Consider the following 24,548-nt stretch of genomic DNA (forward strand, 5'->3'; position numbering starts at 1 on the left):
AAGCGTTCATAAGCCCACAATATTGTAGGGTAAATAATTGAAGGTACATGGATAAAAGTCGCCGCTCAAGGAGTTTCACTTCAGATCAGCAGTCTGCTTGCGACCGCGGCCCGTGCAGGTGGTATATAGTTCGGGTAATAGTGTTAATCATAATATTTTTAACCAATTTCAAAAAGGCTCTTTTTCTTTTATGTTTGCTATTTCAAGTCTTCCGACTGAATAAACCGATTTTGTTGACTCATATTTTTAATTATCGTAAAATAGCTTTCATTTGGTCCCATAAAATTTTTGTTCAAATTTGGCTCGCTAGTTTTTTGAAAGCTTACGTGATTTGTTGTTAAAACATTATCTCCTCAAAATCATCGAACATTGTACAGAGAAATTCAAGTATTTTAGGTACAATAAACAATTACTTTCATAAGAATAGGAACTTAATACTTTTTACTAATTAATTTAATGCTTCACTACTTACAAACTTACTTATCGTCACTCCATACCTAACTTATTTCATTAACCTTTTTTCTATTATGGCAATCTACTAATGCTTTGTTCCATTTTAGTACTTCTAATGTATTAGACAATCAACGGTAATGCTTCCGAATTGTCTTGACAACATTTTCAAAGTACCCTCAACTTTATTTAAATCTTCCTAATTTCTTATTTTCATTTAATCGTTCCTATGACTTGTAGTCTTCTATTATATATTTATAACTGTCCATTGCAACGCTTTTTAATATGAAGTATTTAAGTTTCACCGTAATTAAAGCTATAAAAAACATATTTAACTAATAAGACATTTGGAGGAGTATAGTAAGGCAAAACAGTAAGTTTTATATCTCTCTGTGACGTTGATTGATAATTAGAATAGCCTTTTATTACTAAAATGCTAATAGAACATTTTTTATAGTGTTTCTGGTACCATACAGTAACAAATTTCCTTATGAGGTTCTTATAACAACGGACTAAATGACTAACATTTTTAGAAATATTTTTTTAATGTTTTCCGTAGATTTCTTGTTGCCTTCTTGTGTCATGTCATAGCAGAAGGATGGATATATAATATTATTGTGATGGTGTTATTCTTGAATAACTTAAATTGTTCCCAGTGTTTTTGTGATGTGTTGTGTAGTGTGTGATCTATGCATGTTGGTGTGTACAAGGTAAGTCTTTCTTTAATACATGTGGATATTGTCGATATTGATCGGACTGGGCTTGTGGTTCGTGCTAAGATGTATTGGCGAAAATAAGATGTTTTGAATATCATTCCTTTTGACAACTATAATAACCAGCCACTAGACACCGGAATTAAAATATTCTTCATATATGACTCGCAAGACAATGAAATAGGCAATTACAGTTTATTAAAACCAAAACTTCATTATTATAAACTTAACTTTTAACTATTTCAAGTTTAAGAATAGGGAAGACTCCATCGTGGGATTTTTTTTATCATACAAAAGCCTTTGACATCATCTTTTATAGCTGTAGTATTTAAAAATTAATATCAATAGCTTTAACCTGCCGAAATATGGACCAGTAGGTAACCTGATGACAAGTTATGTATATTAGTCGAAGTATTATGATCCGAGAAGGTAGGTTTTCTATAATTAGTAGAGTTAATTTAAATATTATCAAATTAAAAGGCCCAGCTGTGCCAACCATAAGTGCTGTGTTTTTATAGCGTGTTTATTTCACTTTTAGAAAATTGCGACGGGATTAAATTCTTTAGTGCGGGAGTTTCACTTAGTTTTTTCTTTAATGAATTCTACAACAAATCAGTAAGTGCAACTTAATTTGTTTTAATTATGGAATATATGTGATTTTTCGTTTTGTAGCTCTCAAATATAATTAACCGAGCCGTATTTATTATCCCTTTGTTTGTAATCGAATCTTGGTCCACTTCACGGTTTATATTTTCTAACACCGCACTAACGCTGGAGCTGGGAGGAGGCGGAGTTTTTGATTTTACTTCTTTTACATATTATTTTAACCCCAAAGAAAGAAATACAAAAGGTCAGTTAGATTAGTTTTTAGTTAGATTTTTAGTTATAACTTACCTACATATGTCCATTTGCTGCAATAAAACCCTACGTGATCTTGCAGAACTAAAACTGGAAAAAAATACGAAGATCTCATTGAATTAAATTTGGATAAGGAATATTCATGACTGAGCAAAGGGGTGCGATGGTAGGAGTAAGGTTTGCTAGAGTTGCAGAGAGCATGCGCGAGAAAGCCCGTGGCTCTGGCTTAGGCAGTGGAAAGGGCCTGAGGGGCTTTTCGTCGTTTTGTGTCCGACATATCCTCCTTCTTTGCGTGCCGTCTTCTGTTGTCTGAAGTCGGCGTGATCTAACAACGTCTTTATTTTTGAGTTTACCAAAAAACTAAAAAAGGTCTATTAGAAGACCACATACATACATGTGGTCTTCTAATAGACAAGGCTAGTTTAAGAGTAACGTTGATCGTCGATGCAGACAGCTAAAATGTAATCAATGACCTTTTAATATCTTTATGACAAGCTTCTGACATCCGCTATAATAGAAATACCTACATAACTCTCAAACGACTCGCAGAACTTTATTCGATTCATCGCTGAATATTTTTGCCAAGTTTGTTTGCTAGTTTTTGTTTATTTATTAAGTGTAATAATCACGTTTGTACACTGTATCTTAATATCTATGCCCCACAAAACCGTTTACACGGTTTTTCTGAGAGAACGGAACATACTTTTGCAATATTTAACAATGTTTGTTTGTAATTAAATGATGTAACGCTTCACTCACGCGTATTTATCGGGGGTGAACGATTCGCGATCCCGCAGCGTCAGCTTATGATTCACGACTCCGGTTGGGTCCGAAACTAGTCTGGCACCCCGATAAATACGAGAGAGTAAACCGATACATCATTTAATAATGAATCAGTCGTTACGATAGTTATTATAAAAATAATGTTTGTTTTCTTAGATGTTCCAAAACAGCACACTGCATCCTCGAGGCGGGTTCTCAAGTGGCTGGTGTGCTACAGCAGCAGCGATGGCGGCGCTAGCAACTGTCACCATTGTTGGTAACGCAGCGGTGTTGATCGCGCTTCGTCGCGTGCGCACTGCGCCGGCGCACTACCCGCTGGCCAGCCTCGCGACCGCTGATCTTCTGGTCGGGTTGTTTGTGCTGCCGGTAGCAGCTACGAGAGAGCTGTTTGTGTTTCAATTAGGTACGTTGTCTGAACAGAATTTTGAACGCAAGTTTGTAGTTTCGGGTTGAAGCTGGGAGATACTAGGTAGTGATAGAGATAAACATGTAAATCCAGGGCTTTCAATGATGCTGTATTTCATGTGCGTAAGAAGTCTTGTTTTTGATTGATATGCGTCATGACGTGTCAGTTTTATGAGTCAGCAACATAGTTTTTAAAGTTTCTTGTTAAAAAGATGACATGCAATAGAATGATTTAAAAAATGAGTCACTATAAAATTCATTCGTTTTTATTATCACACACTTTAAGGCGAGACTTTAAGAACCACAAATGAAAACTTCCTAACTGTTTTTGCTAATATGGCCTGTCGGGTCTAATACAATTTCTTTCTATTTTCAGACCCGATAACCTGTGACTGCTGGAAGATGCTAGATGTGCTATGCTGTACAGCATCCATCCTTTCTCTCTGCGCGCTGGGCTGGGAGCGGTGGTCTGGTATCACGGCACCGCTGGGTCGCGCCAGACGGGCCAAGAAAGCACGACTTTACACGGCCCTGGTGTGGCCCACGGCTGTGGTAGTGGCACTGCCGACAGCCTTCATACCGTCGCCCAAGTATGTTAATGCTGAGGAAAAGGCGTGTCCGGATAACACTAATGTTGGGTATGTAAGAAGACCTTATAGTAAGTAGCTTCTCACTGACGTACCCTATAGCCCTTTGAAGCAGTCTACGTTAGCGCAAAATCATTTTTTTTTTGCGCTGCTTTATTATCTTAGAAAAACGGTTTCTCGCGAAAGTGGTCATCAAAGTGGAACATTTATTCTGACATTGTTATTTGCCAATATCTACAGGCATCCGGTCCGTTGGGAATAACGAATTTCCTCCTGTTAAAACAGCTTTGACCTAAATTTTAACCTACAGTATGGTAAAACAGCCCAAGACTATGCTTCGCGCCTGATCGTACCTACCTACTATTCAATATCTATCCACTAAATAGAAGAAATCTACTTTTTTATTTTCGTTTTCAGCTACGTATTCTACAGCGCGACCCTATCCTTCTATCTGCCTGCTGTTGTGATGTTGGTACTATACGCCCGCATACTCCTCGCGCTCTCTGTTCCTCCCAAGATACGAGCCCACCGGGGAGGCATGCCGTGTATAGACTCCGTACAGGAGGTAATAAAGGTTTCAGGGACGATAATGTTTCACACTTCCATCAGAAGGTGTTGGGCTGTTAAGTCACAATGAAATCATTTATTCTGTAAATGGAATATAACTGTACTTTTAAGAGAAATGTCGAAACAAACTTAGGGGTCACGGCCTCTTAAAGAACAGAAAATATTGAAATGAGAATAGATATTAGTGTATAAAGACAAAGGAAAAAGAAGAATGAAAGAGTCTAGGTTGTAATCAACCACAAATTACGAAAAAAAGAAAGGCTTGCGTTTATGATCCACTGATTAAAAACCTTCCCTTGAGTATATTAAACTGTCTCTTACAGAAGAAAACGTCAAGCAGATGTTATGAATTTTACTTATTATGTCTCAATATGAAACTTAATTTTGAAAAACATCTTCCTAAATGTTTCAGGGCAAAGCTTCTAAAACAGCGCTGACAAGGTGTGCCACGGCAGAGCCGATTCGTACATCGCAAAGACAACAAAATAATTCTATGTAAGTATATCCAGATTAGTCTAGATCATCCACGGCATCATCTAAAACCCCATTACAGGGAAGAGGGACAAAGGCTGTCTGTCTGTCAATCCGTCTGTCATGTGGCTGTATCTCGTGCATCGTAACGATGGGTGACCAATTTTGTTTCTAATTGTTTTTTGCAATTTACCTTTACTTAATGTTACAGCGTTCTCTCACCAAAGGGACGTCATCTAAACCAACCAGAGAGCACGCCGGTCGATGGCTGCACGGCCTCGACACCTTTAAAGCATCCTGGTGCTCCGTAAGTTTTAATCTACGACTGTGGCAAACTATTCAAACAATTTAGATATATTGGTTGCGCGTAATATGTATGTTTAATTTTTTAATTGTGTCATCTGCCGGCAAACCCCCGCACTTCATAATGGCCCTGCGACTGTTTGGGTTCCGACAGAACCCAATAGTTGGCGCTGCATCGTCAATCATTGACAATCGTCGTGTTCGGCGTTAAAATTAAAAAATTCAAGTTGTCAAGATGTTAAATTTTTTCTTCCTTCTTCTCTGCTTGATTATGCCTCCGCAAACGTCGTTCTTGTTTTTTGTGAAAAATAATCTTCGGTAGACCCTCAAGGAGTGCCGTGATCCTGCGACGGGTGAGTCTGTGTAGTTTGACGTAATTATAATATTTATCATATATGTATATTGCCGCACCGCACCGCTCCGCCATCAATTTACGTTTCTTACCAGCCCAAATCCCTCCACCTGGACTGGAGCTATTTACACGCTCCACCATATAGTATCAAGTTCAAATCACAGGATGACTACAACATTTTTTTAAATTCTATTTTATATGAAAAGGTTTTAACTAATTACTAATATAATCTTTGCAGATGCACCATCATCTCCCGCCAGCGTCGTGCGACGCGGACCATCGTCAGACTAATGGGCTTGTTTCTTCTTTGCTGGTCTCCTTTCTTCACTATTCTTCCTATAGGTAAGTCTTCTTTTTAACTTTCCCTAGATCTATCTATGGCCACATAACCCACAGACCGTTAGACTCTGAACCTTTTTAAAACATAAAATTTGGAAAAATTCACAATTTTCTGGAATTCTAACAGGAGTAGCGAACAAAAACTCTAATGGAAATCTTAATCCTTTTATGTCGCGTAACATTTAGATAAGTCGAAAAGATTTACTTATCTACATGCCGTGGGGTAATCTTAACTTCTTTTAGTATTAGCAATAGAAGGATAAAAACTTGATACATTTAGCCCATTTTTCCGGAACAGCCAGTGGTTGAATTTGTTTTAATTTGATCGAACTTTCCTATCTTACGTTATGACTATGATTAACGGATCACATGTAGAATATTTTCTTTAATATCACCTTCCCCTTTTCCAGATTCCCTATGCGACTGCGTGCAGGACTCCATCTGGCAATGGTGCACGTGGCTGGGGTTCACCAACTCTGCCCTGAACCCGCTGGTGTACGCGGCCGCCTCGCCCAGCGTGCGCCGCGCCCTGCACGCCTCGCTCGCGAGTACTGTGCGAGCTGACGTGCCTATGACTCCTACACTACGGCATCGATGAGGTAATACTTTTTGGACTATATTATGAATACTTATATCTACTATGATACTTGTTTCGTTTGCTCGGGTAGTGAAGTGTTCACCAAGCCAAACAGACTGTGTGACGTGTCGCGAGTTCGATCCCCGCGTGGTTTGGTGTTTTTTTGGCTTGTGACTTTTAATGTTTAATTGCGATTTAATTATAAATTGCTAAGTGTGGGAGTGATTCATATTAAGAAAAAAACTATTGAACAAATATTATATTGAAGTAACAAGTAAATTAGACAGATGTCATTCCGTACTTACTATTCATAAAGCAGGTGTAAAACCACCTCAATCAAATAAAACAACACATAAATAAAATAAATAATATATATTTACACATTCAATATTTGTGTACATTTCTTTGGCATAAACACTACCCATTCATTAATCAAATATATAAAAATTGCACTCGCAAAATACTGATCTAACTGGTATATTAAAATCTACGCTTAACATTTAAATATATTTTAACAACAACAAATATTATTTACAACTTAAATAAACTTTGAAATAAACTACAAACAATTTAACAGACTATTCTAATCATTGTGCGACTTAATGTATTTTTATTTACGAATTCATTTAGTTCTTTAAATTCTGTTGCATCATTAACAGTTACAATCACGGCATATACTTAACAACGTCATTCATTTGTAGCCAGTGTAACTTGGCACATCGAAATAGAGCAACAAAATATCGCTGTCTCTGTTTTACACAAGCAGCTTGTATAGTTTTATCTCACTCTAACAAGCTTTTATCTCTTTTCTGAAGCGCCAAATTACATCGGCTGTAAAGGTCCTCAAGTGTATAGGTTGTCTTTATCACACTCAAGTAAAATGATGAGACAGATATACGTTCAAGAACGTTAATTAAGGGTTGTTTGTAAATACTGCTAAGTTAGGAAAGGTTAATGAGCAACATAATATTAGGTGACCAAATAGGTACAGATTTACAATATTTCTGTTATATTAAAATTTTAAACAGATTTTAAATCTATTGTAGTTATAATATCGCGTATTTGTTTTCAACAAACTTCTAGCATCTATTAGGTACATTAATTGACAATGAATTGATACGTTTCGGAATACTTGGTTTCCTTAAAGTAAAAATATTATGCATCTTTTTTGCACTACGCTGTCCTACAATAAAAGTTTGGTGCAAACGTTGAAATTTATTTTCGTATATTAACGACTTCGAATTAATATCATCTCTCTACATAAAACAACAAATGTTATTAACAATCTGTCAATATTCGATTCTTATCTTTTTTTTGTTCTCACAGCTGGTATCTCAAGATGGCGGCAACTGTCAAAATGGCGGAGATGACGATTGGCGGGCGGGAGAGTGTGGCCGCTCCGCCGAAGTCCTTAGCGTCGGGAGCGCAGGTCTTGCACGTGCAGCGACCGGACAAGCAGTAGCCAGGCTCGTCTTCTTCAGAGACGCACTCCTGTGAAGGTTTTATAGTTGAGGTCTATATGTTCAAGAACTGGGCCCCAATTCTGCTATTTACAATGGCCGATGAATGAAAGAAAATTGACTTAAATTGACAAAGTAACTAGCTGAATCGGGGCCCAGTAGGGTACAGTTTTATAATCATGACATGTTTTCTTGGCTTAAATGACAGTAACAAAGGCATACGGGGAAAGAGGATTGACTGTAGGTGTGACGTCATCATAGTGTTTAAGATTTATAGTGATTATGAGTGTGTATATTTAAGGTAGAATTTAATAATTTATTGTCGTTTGTAAATATTTTATGGATTGATTAAAAAATTTAATGTATGATAATTTTTGATTTTTAATTAGCATGTTATATTATTCGTTAATCTCATTGCAATACTGACAAGTCATTCCTAATGCGTCTCCCCACTAGCCACAAGCCCAACATGTTTGGGGCGTGACATGAAAGCGCTTTTTTGACATACTATACCTATGAGGAATGTCCTTATTCACGCTTATTCTATACAGAATGCCCTTCTTCTATGAATCCCAAAGAGTCCATATTAAGCTAGCACATACCTCATCCCTCTTGCACTCCTGTCCGGGGCGGCGGCGGTGCCAGCAGCGCGGCGGCGCGCCGGCGGGGTGCGCGCTGTACATGCAGGCGCAGGCGCCGCCCAGGCACAGCGCCGCGCCCGGCGAGCCCGCCAGCCCGTCGCACTGCACGTCGTACTCGCACGTGTCGTTCAGAGCTTGGACAGCTGATTCAGAGAAAAAATAGAATTTAAGTCGTCCAAAATTTAATCCATTTTCTTTTCTACAAATGAGTCCCGCACTAAGGAATGTGCACAGCAATTCCCATGCACACAGACACCCAGACTCGGATCAAGCATTCGTGGATCACACAAACACTTGTCCTACGCGGATATCGAACCCGTGACATATCGCGCACAGAGGGTTTGGCGTGATGACCTCAATCACTTGGCTGTTTATTTTAGCCGTAGAAATTTGTAGACCATACCAATTAGGTTAAGGTTATGTACCTAAGTATAGCATCCTAATTATATTAGCAGTCCCTGGCCCTTTTTGGTGGTTTGATTAAAGGTACGACTAATTAATTGCTATTTCAGAATTCGATAACTCGATACATCGAACCAATTAAGGGCCGTGTCAAGGTATTTCAAATTACTCCTAACTACCTTAATGAATACGAAAGGAATAACATCAAGGTAAAATCGAGAGTCATTAACACTAGCACAAATAAAGTAGATACTTATGTCAGCCAAATTCAATTGAAGTTGAATTTAATCAAATTGAATCAACGGGACGTGAAGACTATCGTTACGTTGAGACGAATAAAGGGACCGATAGAGAATTTAACGATGGAGGCATGTCCAAGTCTGTCAATATCCTAAATAAATAGGTAAGTACAATTTAACAATACTGGTACTACCAGTAGGTATAGTACATTTGACAGTTTACATTTAGAAATGTAAGTGAGTACTTACATTCCACACAAGCATTGGTTCCATTATGAGCGACCCAGTTCTCTCTGCAGCGACACGTGCCGCGGCACTCCAGGCCTGCGCCTGCGCACTGCAGCTGGTCCTCGCACAACTCGCCCAGAGTCGCGTCGCGGACACATCTGCAAGAATATATAGGTTTAGGACATCATGTTTTCCCATTTAATACCTAACAAACGACTACTTTAATGAAAAAGGTAGGTATAGGAAGATACAAATGCAGAAGTCGATTTTTCTGTACGAAAGTCTGGGAAATCTATACAAATCTATTTTCAACTTAAATTAAAGATATAACTGTATCAAGCCCTATAGGATCGAATAGTTTATTTCATAGAAAAACAATAACATGAGGATTTACAGAGCTGTGATGCGTTATTTCATAATTGGTGTCTGCGAGGAAATCGCCCCATTACTTTAACGCGGATAGCTTAACACTGTTTTCTGAATTAAAGAGTATCTATCTTTTTCAATCATTTTGATAAGCAATTTCTCTTGATGAGTTATCACTGACCTGGTGCCATTATCTCTAGGACTGAACTGCAGCTGGCACGTGCAGTATCCTCGGACACAGAACGCTTGTCGTTCAGTCGTCGCCTCTCCTAAGAAGCAGTTCTGGTCAACTACGCACCGCTCCCCGATTACTGGAAATATAATAGGAAATCAATTAAGATACAATATTGTTTACGACTGATTAAGAGAAAGTTACAATCCAAGTCGCATTCATAAAGACTCGAGACTAGGCTCAATACCAGCATCCATGGATCACACAGACGCTTGTCCTAGGCAGAGATCAAACTTATGGCACGTTGCACACATTGGGTTTTATGTGATGACCTCGACCTATCTGCTATCGGACCATTCCAATTAAATTTCTTATAAGTACCAGAGCTTTCTCATCACTAACTAATAAAGTAAAAATATTAAGTTGTGGAAAAGTCGCCACAAAACGCCGTGTAGTGCTCTGATAAGCTTTCACAACTGCAACCCATGCCTAAAAAAACCTTTCTCTTAAGATGCTCATCACACGGTCATACGATATCATAAAGTGTCAATGAGAAAATAACTAGTTTTGTTATCTAGGTACTCTGGGTATACAATGTACTTCAGATGCAAGAGGACGGCCCCTATTATCCTATTACTCCGCGCGGCACTATAAGAACAGCTCTAGCCATGACACCTGGCACCCTGAACTCTGTGTCTAGAAAAATCTTGCAATGGAATTGATCTACTGATGAAATTAGGGATATAAGGGGTTACTTTAGTCCGCTTTCTTGAGAGTTGTTGCTCATTGAATCGTTTACGTCAATGGCGGAAGATTTGAGTGATTTGAAAAAAAGTAGCTTCCCTAGGCAAACTGATACTGATGATAAATAAATGAACCTAAACTCTTAACTAAAAATACTACTTTCTTCCAACAGACAAACTATTTTTGACTAATTAGTTTTTGTATATTTTGTAGAAAATTGTTTCAATTTAGAAAACACCTTGTTACTTTTGTTCTAATAAATAATTATTAAAGAAAGTCTATTTTAGTAACCGGATATTTTCAAAAGTAGGTAATAAAGATGACAGTAAGGAAGTATTTAAACTGAACCGTTTACAACGAATCGATTGCACCGATCTCCACTTAGCATGCCCTCAATAGGATCAAAAGCACAATTAATGTGAAACTGACCGGCGGTTTCATAACAGCGGTTGTCTTCGAAGTGCGCGCCCGGTGCGCACGCGCAGACGCCGTTAGCGCATTCCGAGTGGATCCCCGTCGTCGAGTGGCACTGGATGTGTTGGATGCACTCCTCGCCAATGCGGGCCTCTGGAATTTGTGGTAATTGGTTAGGCATGTGGCTGTGTCACTAAGAGCAATGTGTTCGTAGACCATTAGAGCATTGAACATCTGGATGCGATGGAGGTTTTATTGCAATTAGGTAGGAATAATTCCGAGTGTCTATTTACAATTATCGAAAGGCTTAAAAATAATAGTTGAACTTAAAAGTTTAACAATTAACGTAAGAAAGGAGAAAATAAATAAGGGATGATTGAAGACAAGTCTGCCATGAAAATGGAAAATTAAAATAGGCGAAAAATATATGTAAAATAAGATATCATATCCTGACACTTTGTCCAGCAAAAGTTAAAGACGAAGAAATAAAGAACACTTCGCCACTAAAATTACATCATGTCGAATGCACTAGGACCAGAGTATTGCACGTACCCTTCAAACAGCCCTTATGGGTGCCGTTGATAGCAGCGTAGACGAAGCCATCCTTGCAGACGCAGTAGCTGCCGAGGCGGCAGAACGCGTTGTCGGGGCAGTCCATGTCCACGCTGCAGATGTTACCCGTCCGACCTAGAACAAGCAAATGATCAAAATCAAAATCAAAACCATCATCGTACATCGTCAACCATCACCATACGCCTTTATTCGTCCACTGCTGGACATAAGCCTCCCCAAATGACGCCATCGAGATCTCTCTTCGTTCGGTGCCCGGTTCCAAAATCTCATTCCTATGGAGAAGAAACGGGGAAGAAACTCCTATAAACTATATCTATATCCAATAAACTTATAATCTTAAACATTATTATTTATGTTTGCTAAAACGGCGCAAAAAGGAAAAACTAGTATCAAATGGCCAAATGGTGCTTCTTTTTTAATAAAAACTGACATCTTATCGTGGAAGGGAAAACGTTACAACGAAGTAAGTGGTAGACAGATTAGAGAATATTCTTGGAGGTATCTACGAGTAGAGCAGGTTTAGTTAAGGAAGTTAATCGTTTCTTTGATTTGATAATGTAAATTATTACCTTTTATATTAAACAGTTGTGTTAATATTCTATGCTTCTAATTTATTCGCGATGTTCTTTGCGCGCTTTGATATACCTAAGTAAAATATTCAGAAATAATTACTTTCTTTAAGAAGATTGGTCATTATTTTGACGTTGAACTGAAAACTATTTATTCAACTGTACCCTACCTACATGCCCTTTTTATCAAGCTCTAAAATGGATGACGTAACTGTGCCGTCACAATTCACCTGCTAATACGGAGGAAACTCCTAAGCAACAATTTAACGGCCTTAAAATGACAAGCTAGCAATCTAGACTTCTAGACAGTCGAACAATAACTACATTGTCTTCACTGTGACGTCATCAATACATTCCACATGCTATTATTGATAACACCAAATTATTCTTGCCATTGTTGCCAGCCTTTGTTTAAATAAATGATTTAACAATTTCGCGTGACTATGAGTCATATTGTAATTTATTTTTAGTATTTAAATTGTAAATGATCTCGTGTTTCTGTTTTAATGCTAATTTTATAATTGAGGAAGAATTTTGTAGTCGGTGATTAATTGTTATATAAGATGTTTCGAACGATTTGGAATTGAATGAGTGTTTGTAGTATTTTTAAAGTACCTAGATCGTATTGGATTATATTTATTTATTGCTGTCTCTTCATTGACGGGATAACTTCATGGGAAGAGACCCGGTCCGTTTCAAAGGGGTGCCCGGGGACAACATGCAGAGGCCTCGTTGAGGTCTTTCAATCTACCAGGTGGTATCTACCAGGGACCATCCACCCTTGTTTTACAAAAGATCACAGACGACCCAAGGTACATACAAAACTATTGTAGTTAGTGGAAATAAAACTAATTCGGGCTATTGGTATTATTATGTTCATTGTTATCGTTCCTCTAGCATACTAGGTACATGGAAAATAAAATCAATATTTATCGAGATTGCCCGACTAGTTGCTTACCCAACTGGAGTCTGTAGTAATGAGCTAACAAGGCGGTGGGGTCGCGAATATTTATCAGACAATCCCGATTAATACACGTGAGTAAGCCTTTGCATCGTTTAAAATCAATCTTTCTCAGGAAAAAATAAATTGGTCTATTTGTTTGCAATTTTAATACGATGTAACATTGTTTAATATCTCATTATTTTTAGATAACACACTGTGTTTGCACTGAAGTGTAGTCACCGTTGATAAACAAACCTTTGACGGTTCTTGACAGGTTTATTGCACGGCAGTGTACGGTCTTTGTTTGGTGAAGGCTGTTTTTTAGGCTGCAAGGCTAGTTCGTAATCTAATAGATAAGCGTAATTGTTTTAAGGGATTTTTTATACAGTTTTAATTTTGTTTTGATGGATTATATGGATAAGACTTTGTTAAATTGCATTCGGCTGTTACATTTGCGTATCGTTAGAGTTCAAACCAAAGTTATTCTGTGTGTTCGCCTGTCAGGCTGTGTCTGCTAATTCAAATACAACAGCCTCCTGTAATTTTCAATGCATAAGTACAATAAAAAAAACGACCAAGTGCGAGTCGAACTTCGTACCTATCACTGAGGGTTACGTACAAATAGGCTGAAAATGGGTAACCAACAAAATTATGATCTAAATTATGTACTATCGTCGCTCGCTGAACTTTTATCTTTAAAGTTATCAAAGGTGAAACAGAAATACATATTCTGTGAAAATGAGATAATGTCTAGCTATCACGTTTCATTAGATACAACCTGGTCACAGATGGACGGACAGACAGCAGTGTACCTTTTTACCGTTTGAGTATGGGACTCTAAAAGTCCTAGATTATTCTCTTTGTGCAAGAGACACTAAAAACACAATTACCAAGACAGGCTTAATTTCAATTATGTCGATGTTCTTTTAATCTGTGCCATTAGTTATCACAAAAACCTATATTTCGTAATCACAATTACGTTTTCTGTTTTTTATTTTTAAACAGCTGTACTTAAACAGTGTTGTATTGACTCAGCTTATATTATTTACTTATTGTTCACACGGCGACAAGGCCGGCAAACAGTTCCCAGACTTTATTTGTATCTCAATAGTTGTGATATAACTATTGTTCTTAATACATTAAATGTAATCATACAATTTGTTACAGGAAAGTAGGGTTAAGGAGCCTTGTAATTTGGTATTTTGTAGAGTTAACAACAAAAGTCTAACAATATCATAAACTGGGCAAAAGAAACAGTCCGAAATTATTTGACGTGACTGTCGTATAGGACGTGATGGAAAATGCCATTTTTTGGATAGGAAATCAGTAAATGACTCCTTCAGACTTCTGTTGACTAAAACCTAGCCATGTTCCTTGATAGAACCTACCTACAATCCTTCATTGCCCTTCGCATACCGCGGCCACGACAACCCTTTCGGACAATTCTACTGCCCCGTCAGGGTGGTATACGACCTGAAATCTATTACTGGGATCGATTTCAAACCTATTTTCACGCGATCAAAGACTAATTTTGTATGAAGAACTTCGACGTCATACATTCGTTAATTCAATGCGTTTTCAATATTCTACTTTAAATACAAGTTTTTTGATTAGTTGTTACAGATCATAATAGATCCTTGCAATTTCCAAATTTGATTTTGTTCGTCAAGTTTTGCTGCTGTCTATACCTTGAAGCTGTCCGTCGTACCTGTACGAGGTCCTGACCTTGTAACGAAATATTGTTTTGGCCGTTAATAGGCTTTGTGAAAAGAGGCCAGACTTATCTTTGAGAATTTATAGTAAAGGATACTGAATAGGCCCATAGTTATGTGTTGTTAAGATCACAAGGTTCACACAAGGATCACAAGGATCTCTAGGTTATATTATCAAAAAGAAAGCCGACACCAACACAACTTTAAAATATAAAGAATCTGAACAAGGAGTTAGATCGAGGAGAATGCTTTAGCTAGAATTTGTTCCATTTTCTTGATCAAGAAATTCAATAAATTTTTATTTTCCAAAAATTAAAGGGTTACACTAAAGCATTGTATAAACACAGCTGTTTAATGCCAGAGGCTGTCTGCGTGTCCGTCTAATTAGGAAATGATCGGCAAAAAACATTTGTCATTGTTGTATTTTTCGACACGCGAAGAAAATATTTGGATGGATGATCAAAAAATGATATGTAAGTAGGTAAGTATGTTTAGTCATGAGTCGGTTTAATTTGTAAGATATGACATGGTAAAATAGGAAAAATCTATTAAGTATGTCAGATAGATAATAAAAAAGTTATTAAGCCAGTATTTCTGCCTTAACATTTAATTAAGAGAAACTGTTTTAAAGTGTAGGAACTGGAGCTTGTGACGTAGCAACTAGACAAAATAAAACCATAGTAGTGACGCCATGCGTTTTACTCCTGTAATTTATGTTTGAGGGACGTAAAACAAGCTCATTTCAAAATTATTAGTCTTCAGGGGTGCCTATTTATTCCATCATTTTAACCATTGATATTATAATGAGAGGCAAACAATACGATTATCCAAAGTATGACACTAGGATTTATATTTTTTATCAAACAATTTTCATGCAAAATACCAAACTAATATAAACTACCTGTCTAACAAGCAGAACAGAACTTAACCTAAACTTCAGAAATGTATCATGAAATATGTTATGAATAGCTATCACTACAGCTGTTCTTGTCAATCAAGAGATAATATTACACCTTAATTCAAAAGAAAAAAAAACAATTAAAAAAAGAAACAGAACAAAGAAATCTCTCAACCTAAACAGTTCAAATTACGAAACAAATGGCGTCGTTCATCCATTTCACCGACGATCACGGAATTTTTATTAAAAATTCGAAAGTACATAAAAAATCAATTTCTCCGCGGTTATTTGCGGTTCAAATTATCCGCGCCTGTTTACCAATTCTGCGTTTAGTGCGCGTTGGTGCGACGCGGACTTTCGACGATCGACTCTTGTGGCCTGCCATCGTCACTTGCTGCTGTCATTGTGCGACCCAGACAGTCAACTACACAGCGTATATCGGCATCTCTCTTCCACAGATAATCTGCAGTCTTCGTTGAATATAGTAGTCTCCAGGTTCATACGAAACAAATCGAGTATTGCAAATGGTTCATAACGGTTGTTATAGTTATCTCCGGTGGGGAATGGGAAATGTTATAGAATTTATCACGCTTTGTTCAAACTCAATGTTATAAATTTTGAAAGTTGTCTACGGAACCTTAAAGCTAGTAAGCATCAAAACATAGAAGGATTTACATAATCAGACCTCAGGCTACTGTCTCTAAATTAATCCTTTAAATGAGCGGGAAAGTTGGGACATAATAGCGATCAAAAACTAATTAAAATTTTAATATTATCCCATGCTAGCTGTTGCCAAAAATGATCCCATGAGCAAATTAACCCGGTAAGGCATAAGCTATCCTACACGATAATCCAGGTTATAAACAAATCTTTGCACCAAATTTCATCTGAATCCGTTCAGTATTTTTTCGTGAAAGTTAAAGAAACATCAATACATACAATCTTTCGCGTTTATAATATTAGTTGGATTTTTTACATATCCCTTGTTAGAAACGGAAACTCTACCGGCAGATCACGTTTCTCTACACTACTAAAAATAATTACTATCTAAAGAAAATCGGAAACGGATGAACGATTTCTGGTTTGGCGTGGGAAACTCGCTGTGTTCATTTCCTTTTACTTTCAATGCTATTAAGTTATACTTAATTATGGTAATTGGGTTGTTGATGAGTGTATTTAGCTGTAGATGCTGTTATCTGTAAAGTGGTGTTTTATATATTATTACAAGTTTATAATAAGGTTTGGTTGAGAAGGTTTTATTCCGTCTTCGTAATTTATTAGATTTATTATCTATAGGTACTTATGTGATAAAAGGTGGTTTGAGCTGTTGTAGATGGTAATCTCAAGACCTACTGAACCGTTTTTGGATTTTGTTACATCTCAGTAGATACGTTGAACACAAAAACGTCACCACTTTTATATTATATCTATTGAAGGGTGCCAATTTTTGGTATTTGAAGAGTCTGCCCAAGCAGTAAGGGGCTGAGTAAAAATGAGCTTGTTTTTTTTTTCTTTATATCTTTCATACAATATAACAGGCCAGTTCTCGGCCAACATTGGTAGCGCCTCTGAAATCATACGGAACCTATCCAACAACTAAAGTCTAGACTGAAAAAGATCTAAGTGTGTTTATGCGTCATGGATTACTCATTTTTATCGCTACGTTAATAACAAAAAAGGTTGTTTAAATATGTGAGAAGTTATGACATTTTCAAGCACACAACATGTATGTAAATATTTAAGTTGTTTTCAAATATTTACTAAGTATTAAAAATAGTATTCAAACGGCATACAACAAAGGTCAATTTATCAAATACAATAAAATACAAATGTCAGAAGCCTTATACTAAGTTGAAACAAAGTGTTTCTCAAACGACAAAGGAGGTGGTTCAAAAATCGTCTGTATTTTTTTAATGATTCTTTGCTTAGAACTTCGGACTGGATGAACCGATTTTGTTTCATTGGTGTTTTAAAAAAAATATTATGACAAAATAAAATATCGCATACTTGGACTCTTGTATTGGGAGACACTTTTTTTTTCTCTAGCCCCCTCTGTCCCACTGCTGGGCAAAGGCCTCCCCCAAATCCTTCCACGCCTCTCTATTCTGGGCGGCATGGAACCAGCGTGCGCGGTAAGTGTTAAGGTCGTCTCTCCACCGCTTCCTAGGTCGCCCACGACGACATACTATTCGTAATGACTGAGGGATAATCGAGATATCTAATAAGAATATTGTGTCAGAGGAAGCGTGACAGGAGTGACGCGCACATAGCAGCGTATACAAGCGTCTCCTTTCTACACCTGCAATATTTGAAGAGTTCAGTGCTGGTAGGACAAATATTTATCATAGTTAAAATGGGAATAGCATGTCTATATGAGCAGATGACTGACTGCACGGATAAGTGGTATAGGTCACCACGCTAAAGAAGAAGAAGAGAAGAAGGCGAAGAAGGCGCCCTGAGAAGGCGACGTGTAGCAGGTTCAATCCCTGCGTAGGACTATCATTTAGTTATGTGATTCACGTATGCTTGTCTTGGGTCTAGGCGTCTTCGTACATGCGATTTGAATGTTGTTAAACCCCTGCGACACAAGGTTAATTTTAAACCAAGTAGGTTTAACGCACCCTTATTAAAGAATCTTATTCATAGGTACTAAGATATAGTACATATTATACTACTATCATGTAAGTATATAATTACAGACATATTGTTGAAGGCTTTGCTATTGTTGACACAGTTATCAGAGTCAATGACATAAAAGTATAAAGAAAACAAATATTTTGAAAGGCTCATTAGAGTATTAAGAAATATGCCTGCTGTGGTTCGTGTATTTACATTAAGAACAAAAGGTTTTCAACTATGTAGGAGTTGTAAAGAGGCGCCTATGATATCTACAAGTTACGATTTTAAAAGAATTGTTTCGACGAATATGTAAGTAGTGCCAGCGTTAGGACAGCCTATCAAGGACTTGAAATCTTGACTTTATCACGGTCTTTATTGTGTATACCCTGGACTGTGGTTATAATAAGAAAAAGGTTTTATTTTTCCATGCATCTTCCAATTGTTTTTTGCTGTCAGTATTCCGTATGAGAAGTATGTGAGATTAAACACTTAAATTTAAATCTTAATAACACGATCTTAAAAGTCATTTGCTATTGTCACCTTGAAGTTGCACAGAGTATCGTCTTAAGAAAGATAGTTTTTTTTTGGTTTGCGGGTTTGATCCCAACAGTATTTGATATAGCTTGTAAAATGGAACTTCGTCACAAACAAACATACAATGTTAAACTTTTGTAGATATTATATCTTTTAAAGTCTCTTTCACTGGATCGAATACATCACTTTTGATCAGTTATGTAACTTTTAATAATATCTATCTATTACCTGAAAATTACTATACAATAATAACTGCATTGCGGAAACACTTTTATGCAATACCTTAAACAATTATTTACACACGATTTTTGGACAAAACGGTTTTATGTAACTTCATTTTCAAATGTTAAAACTATAAATTTAAGCGGAAAGATTGTGAAAAGGCCGATAATCTGAATGGCCCATTCACAGTATTCTTTACGTATTAAACTACGCAAGATAAATATTTTATAAAGGTATTCATAGACCATTTGAATTACGCTTTATTAGTGTAGTCAAATAACCATGAAAAACAACCTTTAAAACATGATTTTTTATGGAGGCAAAAATGTTATGTAACCAATTTCAATCAACAGTTTAACTAACATTTAAAATTCCTTTTCTTCAATTCTGATTTCGCATTTCATAAATAATGAGGTACATGATTTTTTTACGGACTTGTTACAACAATAATACCTGATTAATTAACAAATTATATTAGGTAATGATTACTTACGTTTCTCCGGCCCTTGCCCCATCGCGAAGGCCAGGAGGGCCAAAAAGCACAGTTCCCAGCCCTTCATTTCAAATCAGGAACAGGGACTTCGGCAAACGTCGGGCGAATTCGGGAATCTTCGGGACGCACTCACGCGCACGTCTTACGCCTATGAAAAAAGGTAAAATATAATTAAACTTAGAATAGAGAATAGATAAGATAATTTTATCGCATCTTCAGTGATTAATTATGATAGGAAAAATACTCGTCACGAGATGAGGGGGGGGGGTCACATGGTCCTTTATATCTCTATGTTTGTAAGGAACGTGCTTGATAGGCTTGTTTCTAAGAACCGCTATTGTAATTGTTTCTAACTAATCTCAAGTTCTTATTAAATACTTTGATTTAGAAAGCCATTTTGACCTAACTATTTAAAGCTACTCATTATGATTCCTTCAAATGGTGACAGACTATCGTGAGGAAGCCTTAAATTCGAATATTAGAATTCGATATCGCCACCCCGCAGACTGAGAGACAGAGAGCTGACAATATGAGGCTGAATTTAAAAATAATTTAAAAGAGCAATTTAGAAAAAAAAAAACAATATTGCTGTACAGGGTGACTCAATTTAAAAAGTTTCGACAAATAGAGCAAAGTTTCTCCATTTAAACTTGAGCCAATCCAGACTATTTTCGCAATGCTATCAAATAGAGGCAGCCACCAACATTTTTGTTTTTATACAGGAAATCTATATGATATAACGTAGTTATTTTAATGACATCTGTGGTACAAGAACTGTGGTATTTCTTTTCAAGGAATGTGCAAGATGATCTACGGATGTGCTAAAAACTGTTAAAGCTAAGCTGAATGCCTGACCGACTGTTGTTGAAACGGGATAGCGTTATAAAATCCGTATAATGCAGTCTCTCTCCTACATTCTACATTGATGACAGTCGTGCTATAAGAGGTGGTGCAATAAGCTTTTAAGAAAAATATTCCAGGTGAAGCTTGGTTATAAATACAGCTTACCTAAGTACTTATAGTAAAAAAATAATTTTAAAATTTCCTTTTTTTTTGTTTACTCAAAATTGAAATGCAATATTGTCTGTACTTGAAAAAAGACCATGACCCCTGAGTTTGTCCAAATTTTTCTTCTCAGGGTTGCCAGTTAGAATGACGATTGCATATTGCTTAAAAAAACATTCGAGACGTAAAAGCGATTTCATCATCATCATCATCATCTCAGCCTATCGCCGTCCACTGCTGAACGTAGGCCTCCCACAAAAGCGATTTAGTGTGACCTATTTCCTTTATTAACAATTTTATTGTAACAAATTGCTTGCGTAAACATAATTCGGAACGTGATATTATAAAAAATGCATTTCTTTACGTGCGTAAAATCTAATATCTGGGTCGCATTTGTAACAAATATAAATTTTTACTCGTTACAACATTGCATTTTCCTTGTTTTGAAAAAAAAATACAGCTAACTCATCAACCCGGAAAGACTCACGTATAAAATTGTTTCAACAAACACAGACCTAATAAAATAATTAAATCTTAATTAATAAAACTAATCCACGAAAAGTACAAGTTAAACAGACGTTATCTTTTAACTGGCGACTTAGAATGGGGTCATTAGGTTGTTACTGATAAGAGTGTAGAATTTATTACTAGTGTTTTGTGATAGCGCTACTAGATGGCGTTAGTGTCAAGTTCAAACCAAGTGACTGTATGTCTATGTGTCTGCCTGTTCAGAGCTACAAAGGAAATTAACTGCGAAAACTAGTGAAAAACGAGCCACATAACAAAAATATGAACAGCAATTCAGGGTGTCATGCAACTGATGAGGTGGTATTAGACTATAAATTGAAGATTCCTTAAAAATTGAATTTAAAGTCTAATTAATGACGTTTCTGCTTATTATATACCATTTTTTGGTCAGGAGTCCTCATCGAGTTTGTGCTAAAGCCTGAAGTACTTACTATACGTACTCCTTTTAAGCGTGACAACACAATACAATCCGTAGAGCATCTCTATTCCGCACCCACTTAAAAATACTTTAAGACATGGCGGTATTCCTCTTGGACCCTCGTCCATATAAGAAGGGGCCATGACAGCAACATTCTATCATTATTCTAATGCATTTTCCAACCTTCACACAGCTAATAATTCCCACACTAAAATACTTGAAACATGCACATTACAAGATTGTTATCACCGAATCTATTTACTATAAAATCAAGAGCTACAAATAGTTTCAACAATAGTTTTTCTTGTAATTCGTAGGCGTGTGGTTTCGGTCGAGTTGTTCTCGTCATTCACACGGAAAGCGGTGTAGCGTTGAAAGGCAAATAACTTTGGGGAGAAATGCTCTGATTTGTCTAGTATGGTGTTACAGCTAGGTAGATTGTAGAGTACGGATTTTGTGTAGGCTGTGCCCTTATTGGGTCTAGGCCGCCTAAAGTGACCTATTATCCATTTGTTTAGGTTATTAAAAGAGGTAAACCATCCTGACGTGTTGAAACTCAGCTGAAAAATTGTATTCAGAAAATCTCCGAAAACTCCTCCCCCAGGACGACTCACTGTCCAAAAGTTTTGGAGTAAGTATTTGTTGTTATGGCGACCATCGCAATTTACTGCTTGCCTATCATAGCTCATGAGACAAAAAATATGCTCCGATGACCGATGTATTTGTATACTTTCTAACAGAAGAAATGCGTTTTCAAAGCAAGCTTTATTTGATTCGCTGGACTATGATTTTTGAACAAAAGAAAATATAAATTTTTGACAAGAGTTTTTTTACTTTTTCCCCCAATACATGTTCACAGTTTATGCAAGAGCCCTCTTTACTTGCACTTAACATTCTGCTTCGATATCGGACACGCGTTGCGCTGGTTGCGCAAGCGCAGGTTTTTGCATTAATTGCACACTAATAACATTCCAGCGTAAGTTGGTCATCGGGTTACTTCGATTGTTACTATTATGTGCTTATAAAACGTAAACTCGTATAAAGTAAAAATAAATATGCAAGTCAGTAAATAATAAATAGGTACAACATACTTCATTTTTGCTTTAAAACCTGTGTAATTATTTTCAGTTTTGACAGAAGAACTTTAGATAATCTTAGCCTAAAATTGAGGCTTGGAATAAAAAAAGTTCATTAAACAATCATTCATTAGAAGGACTTCAAAATACATTGACGCCCGATTCAAAGATAACCTCTCATCTCAGATTATAATGTTTTAAAGAATGTTAATACAATCCTTTTAAAAACGAATGAGGTCCTTGGCCATTTGTATCATAAGTGCTTGTAGAAAGGTAAAATTAATGCCAACACTTAACACCTCATACGCCGTAATCTAATCCCACAAATGTTAGAAAATAATCGTGAAAGTTTGTAAGTGTAATGGATTGATGTTTGTTACTATTTCTCGCAAAAAACTGAACGGAATTGAACGAAATTTAGTTCAGAGATATCTTATAACCGGGATTAAGACATGGGATAGATTTTATACCGTTTTAATGTTCCCTTAGGATCATGAGACGCTAGCTTATTGGTAGGTATATTTTATTTTTCCTTTCTTTGGTTTAAGACTATAAAATTTATAGTCTTTAACCACCAAAGTGTTTAATGACCTTGCAATCGACAATTCATGTAGCATTGTACGAAAATCCCGCTGCGATCAATATTCAGTCTTACCTACCGTTGACAGTTACTACAGGATGGTATTAAAAAACATCTAGAAAAATAAAATTTGTCACCTACAATCATGTAATTTTAATGAAGCTAACCTTTACCTTGAATCGTTTTTATGCAGTTTACATTTTGAGAAACAATACTCCATATCTAAATCCGTGTAGTAAACTATCCGCTTTTCAAATTTCGTCCGAAAATGTTGAGTAGTTTTTGCTTTAATGAAGAACAAACACCTGTAAAATTATTTTATAAACTTTGATATATTAGCAGGGACGATTAAATCTTCGAGTGTTATGTACATTCCTTGCGTATAGACTACACAGGATGTTAATAAAACTGGCCTTGACCGACAGTCTCTCTAAGTTGATTAGAGTTAAAAGGATTAGGGGATCCTAACTGCGCACAAGACAGTCAGCCTAAGAACTGCGTATTTGCATTTCTATTTAATAAAACCATTTTCGTTTAGTCAGGACATAGTGATTCCTGTTTTGATAATTTTATAGGATGACTAAAAGAGTTTTTGGAATACCGAAATTCTGGGTTTCTGTAATTCTAAACAACGGTTATTTTGTTATTATTCTGGAAACAACCCAATTATAACGTCTGTATCATTAATATAAATATTAGAAAACGGACCATGGAACTCTACAGAGATTTTGTAACTGTACAAAGTTAAACAGAAAATTGTTTTGATTAATTTGAAGCAAACAAAGAAGCGATCTTGAATTGAATGTCAAATCCAGTGTACAACTTGAACACCCTGTATTATATGACAGTAATAAAGATTACGAAATGCAAGTACTAATCCGAACTTGTAGTGTAAAAAAACAACGTTTTGTATCACGATAGATCGTGACTCGAGATAGATGCGCGTGCGCCGGTCTCTTTGCCTCGTACAGTCAGCAAGGGAAATCGTTTAATGTAATTAAATTTACAAAGTGCATGCATTCTTCAGTGGTAAAATATACGAATTGACTGGTCTGTTGGTCTAGTGGTTAGTGAACCTGACTGCTATACCGGAGGTCGTCGGTTCGATTCCTACCCAGGACTAATGTTTTTGTCATCAGCACGATCAGAGGGTCTGTGTCTGAGTGTACTTTATCTAAATTATGTATGTATTAAAAAATATATGTATTGTATGTTTATCAGTTATCTAGCACTCATAATACAAGGTTTGCTTAGTTTGAGGCTAGATGGCGTTGTGCGAAAGCTGTGGAGTATTATTATAGTTTTTT

General features: G+C 36.6%; 2 protein-coding genes across 5 annotated transcripts in view; one reads left to right on the forward strand and one right to left on the reverse strand.

The window, feature by feature from the left end:
• Window positions 1-32: 32 nt before the first annotated feature.
• Window positions 33-8,236, forward strand: LOC113494574 (octopamine receptor-like). Of its 3 annotated transcripts, none has more exons than XM_026872972.1 (9): window positions 33-134; window positions 2,961-3,207; window positions 3,586-3,847; window positions 4,214-4,361; window positions 4,776-4,858; window positions 5,046-5,141; window positions 5,728-5,831; window positions 6,239-6,427; window positions 7,732-8,236. In XM_026872972.1, the coding sequence occupies exons 1-8, from the start codon at window positions 48-50 to the stop codon at window positions 6,424-6,426; spliced, it is 1,215 nt and encodes a 404-aa protein (XP_026728773.1). In that variant the 5' UTR covers window positions 33-47; the 3' UTR covers window position 6,427; window positions 7,732-8,236. The 3 variants fall into 3 exon arrangements, with proteins under 3 accessions (XP_026728773.1, XP_026728775.1, XP_026728774.1); XM_026872974.1 differs by lacking the exon at window positions 33-134 and adding an exon at window positions 543-823; XM_026872973.1 differs by lacking the exon at window positions 33-134 and adding an exon at window positions 999-1,160.
• LOC113494575 (tenascin-like) overlaps window positions 6,761-24,548 on the reverse strand; it is a 48,407-nt gene continuing 30,619 nt past the window's right edge. For both annotated transcript variants that reach the window (XM_026872976.1, XM_026872975.1), the window contains exons 2-8: window positions 19,635-19,782; window positions 11,624-11,758; window positions 11,087-11,224; window positions 9,923-10,052; window positions 9,397-9,533; window positions 8,468-8,649; window positions 6,761-7,896 (exon numbers count right to left, since the gene is read on the reverse strand). In XM_026872976.1, the coding sequence (XP_026728777.1) occupies window positions 7,726-7,896; window positions 8,468-8,649; window positions 9,397-9,533; window positions 9,923-10,052; window positions 11,087-11,224; window positions 11,624-11,758; window positions 19,635-19,701 (960 nt within the window). In that variant the 5' untranslated portion in view covers window positions 19,702-19,782 and the 3' untranslated portion in view covers window positions 6,761-7,725. The remainder of the gene's footprint in view (window positions 7,897-8,467; window positions 8,650-9,396; window positions 9,534-9,922; window positions 10,053-11,086; window positions 11,225-11,623; window positions 11,759-19,634; window positions 19,783-24,548) is intronic.

The sequence above is a fragment of the Trichoplusia ni genome, chromosome 5 (assembly GCF_003590095.1).
Source record: "Trichoplusia ni isolate ovarian cell line Hi5 chromosome 5, tn1, whole genome shotgun sequence".
Classification (NCBI taxonomy): Eukaryota; Metazoa; Arthropoda; class Insecta; order Lepidoptera; family Noctuidae; genus Trichoplusia; species Trichoplusia ni.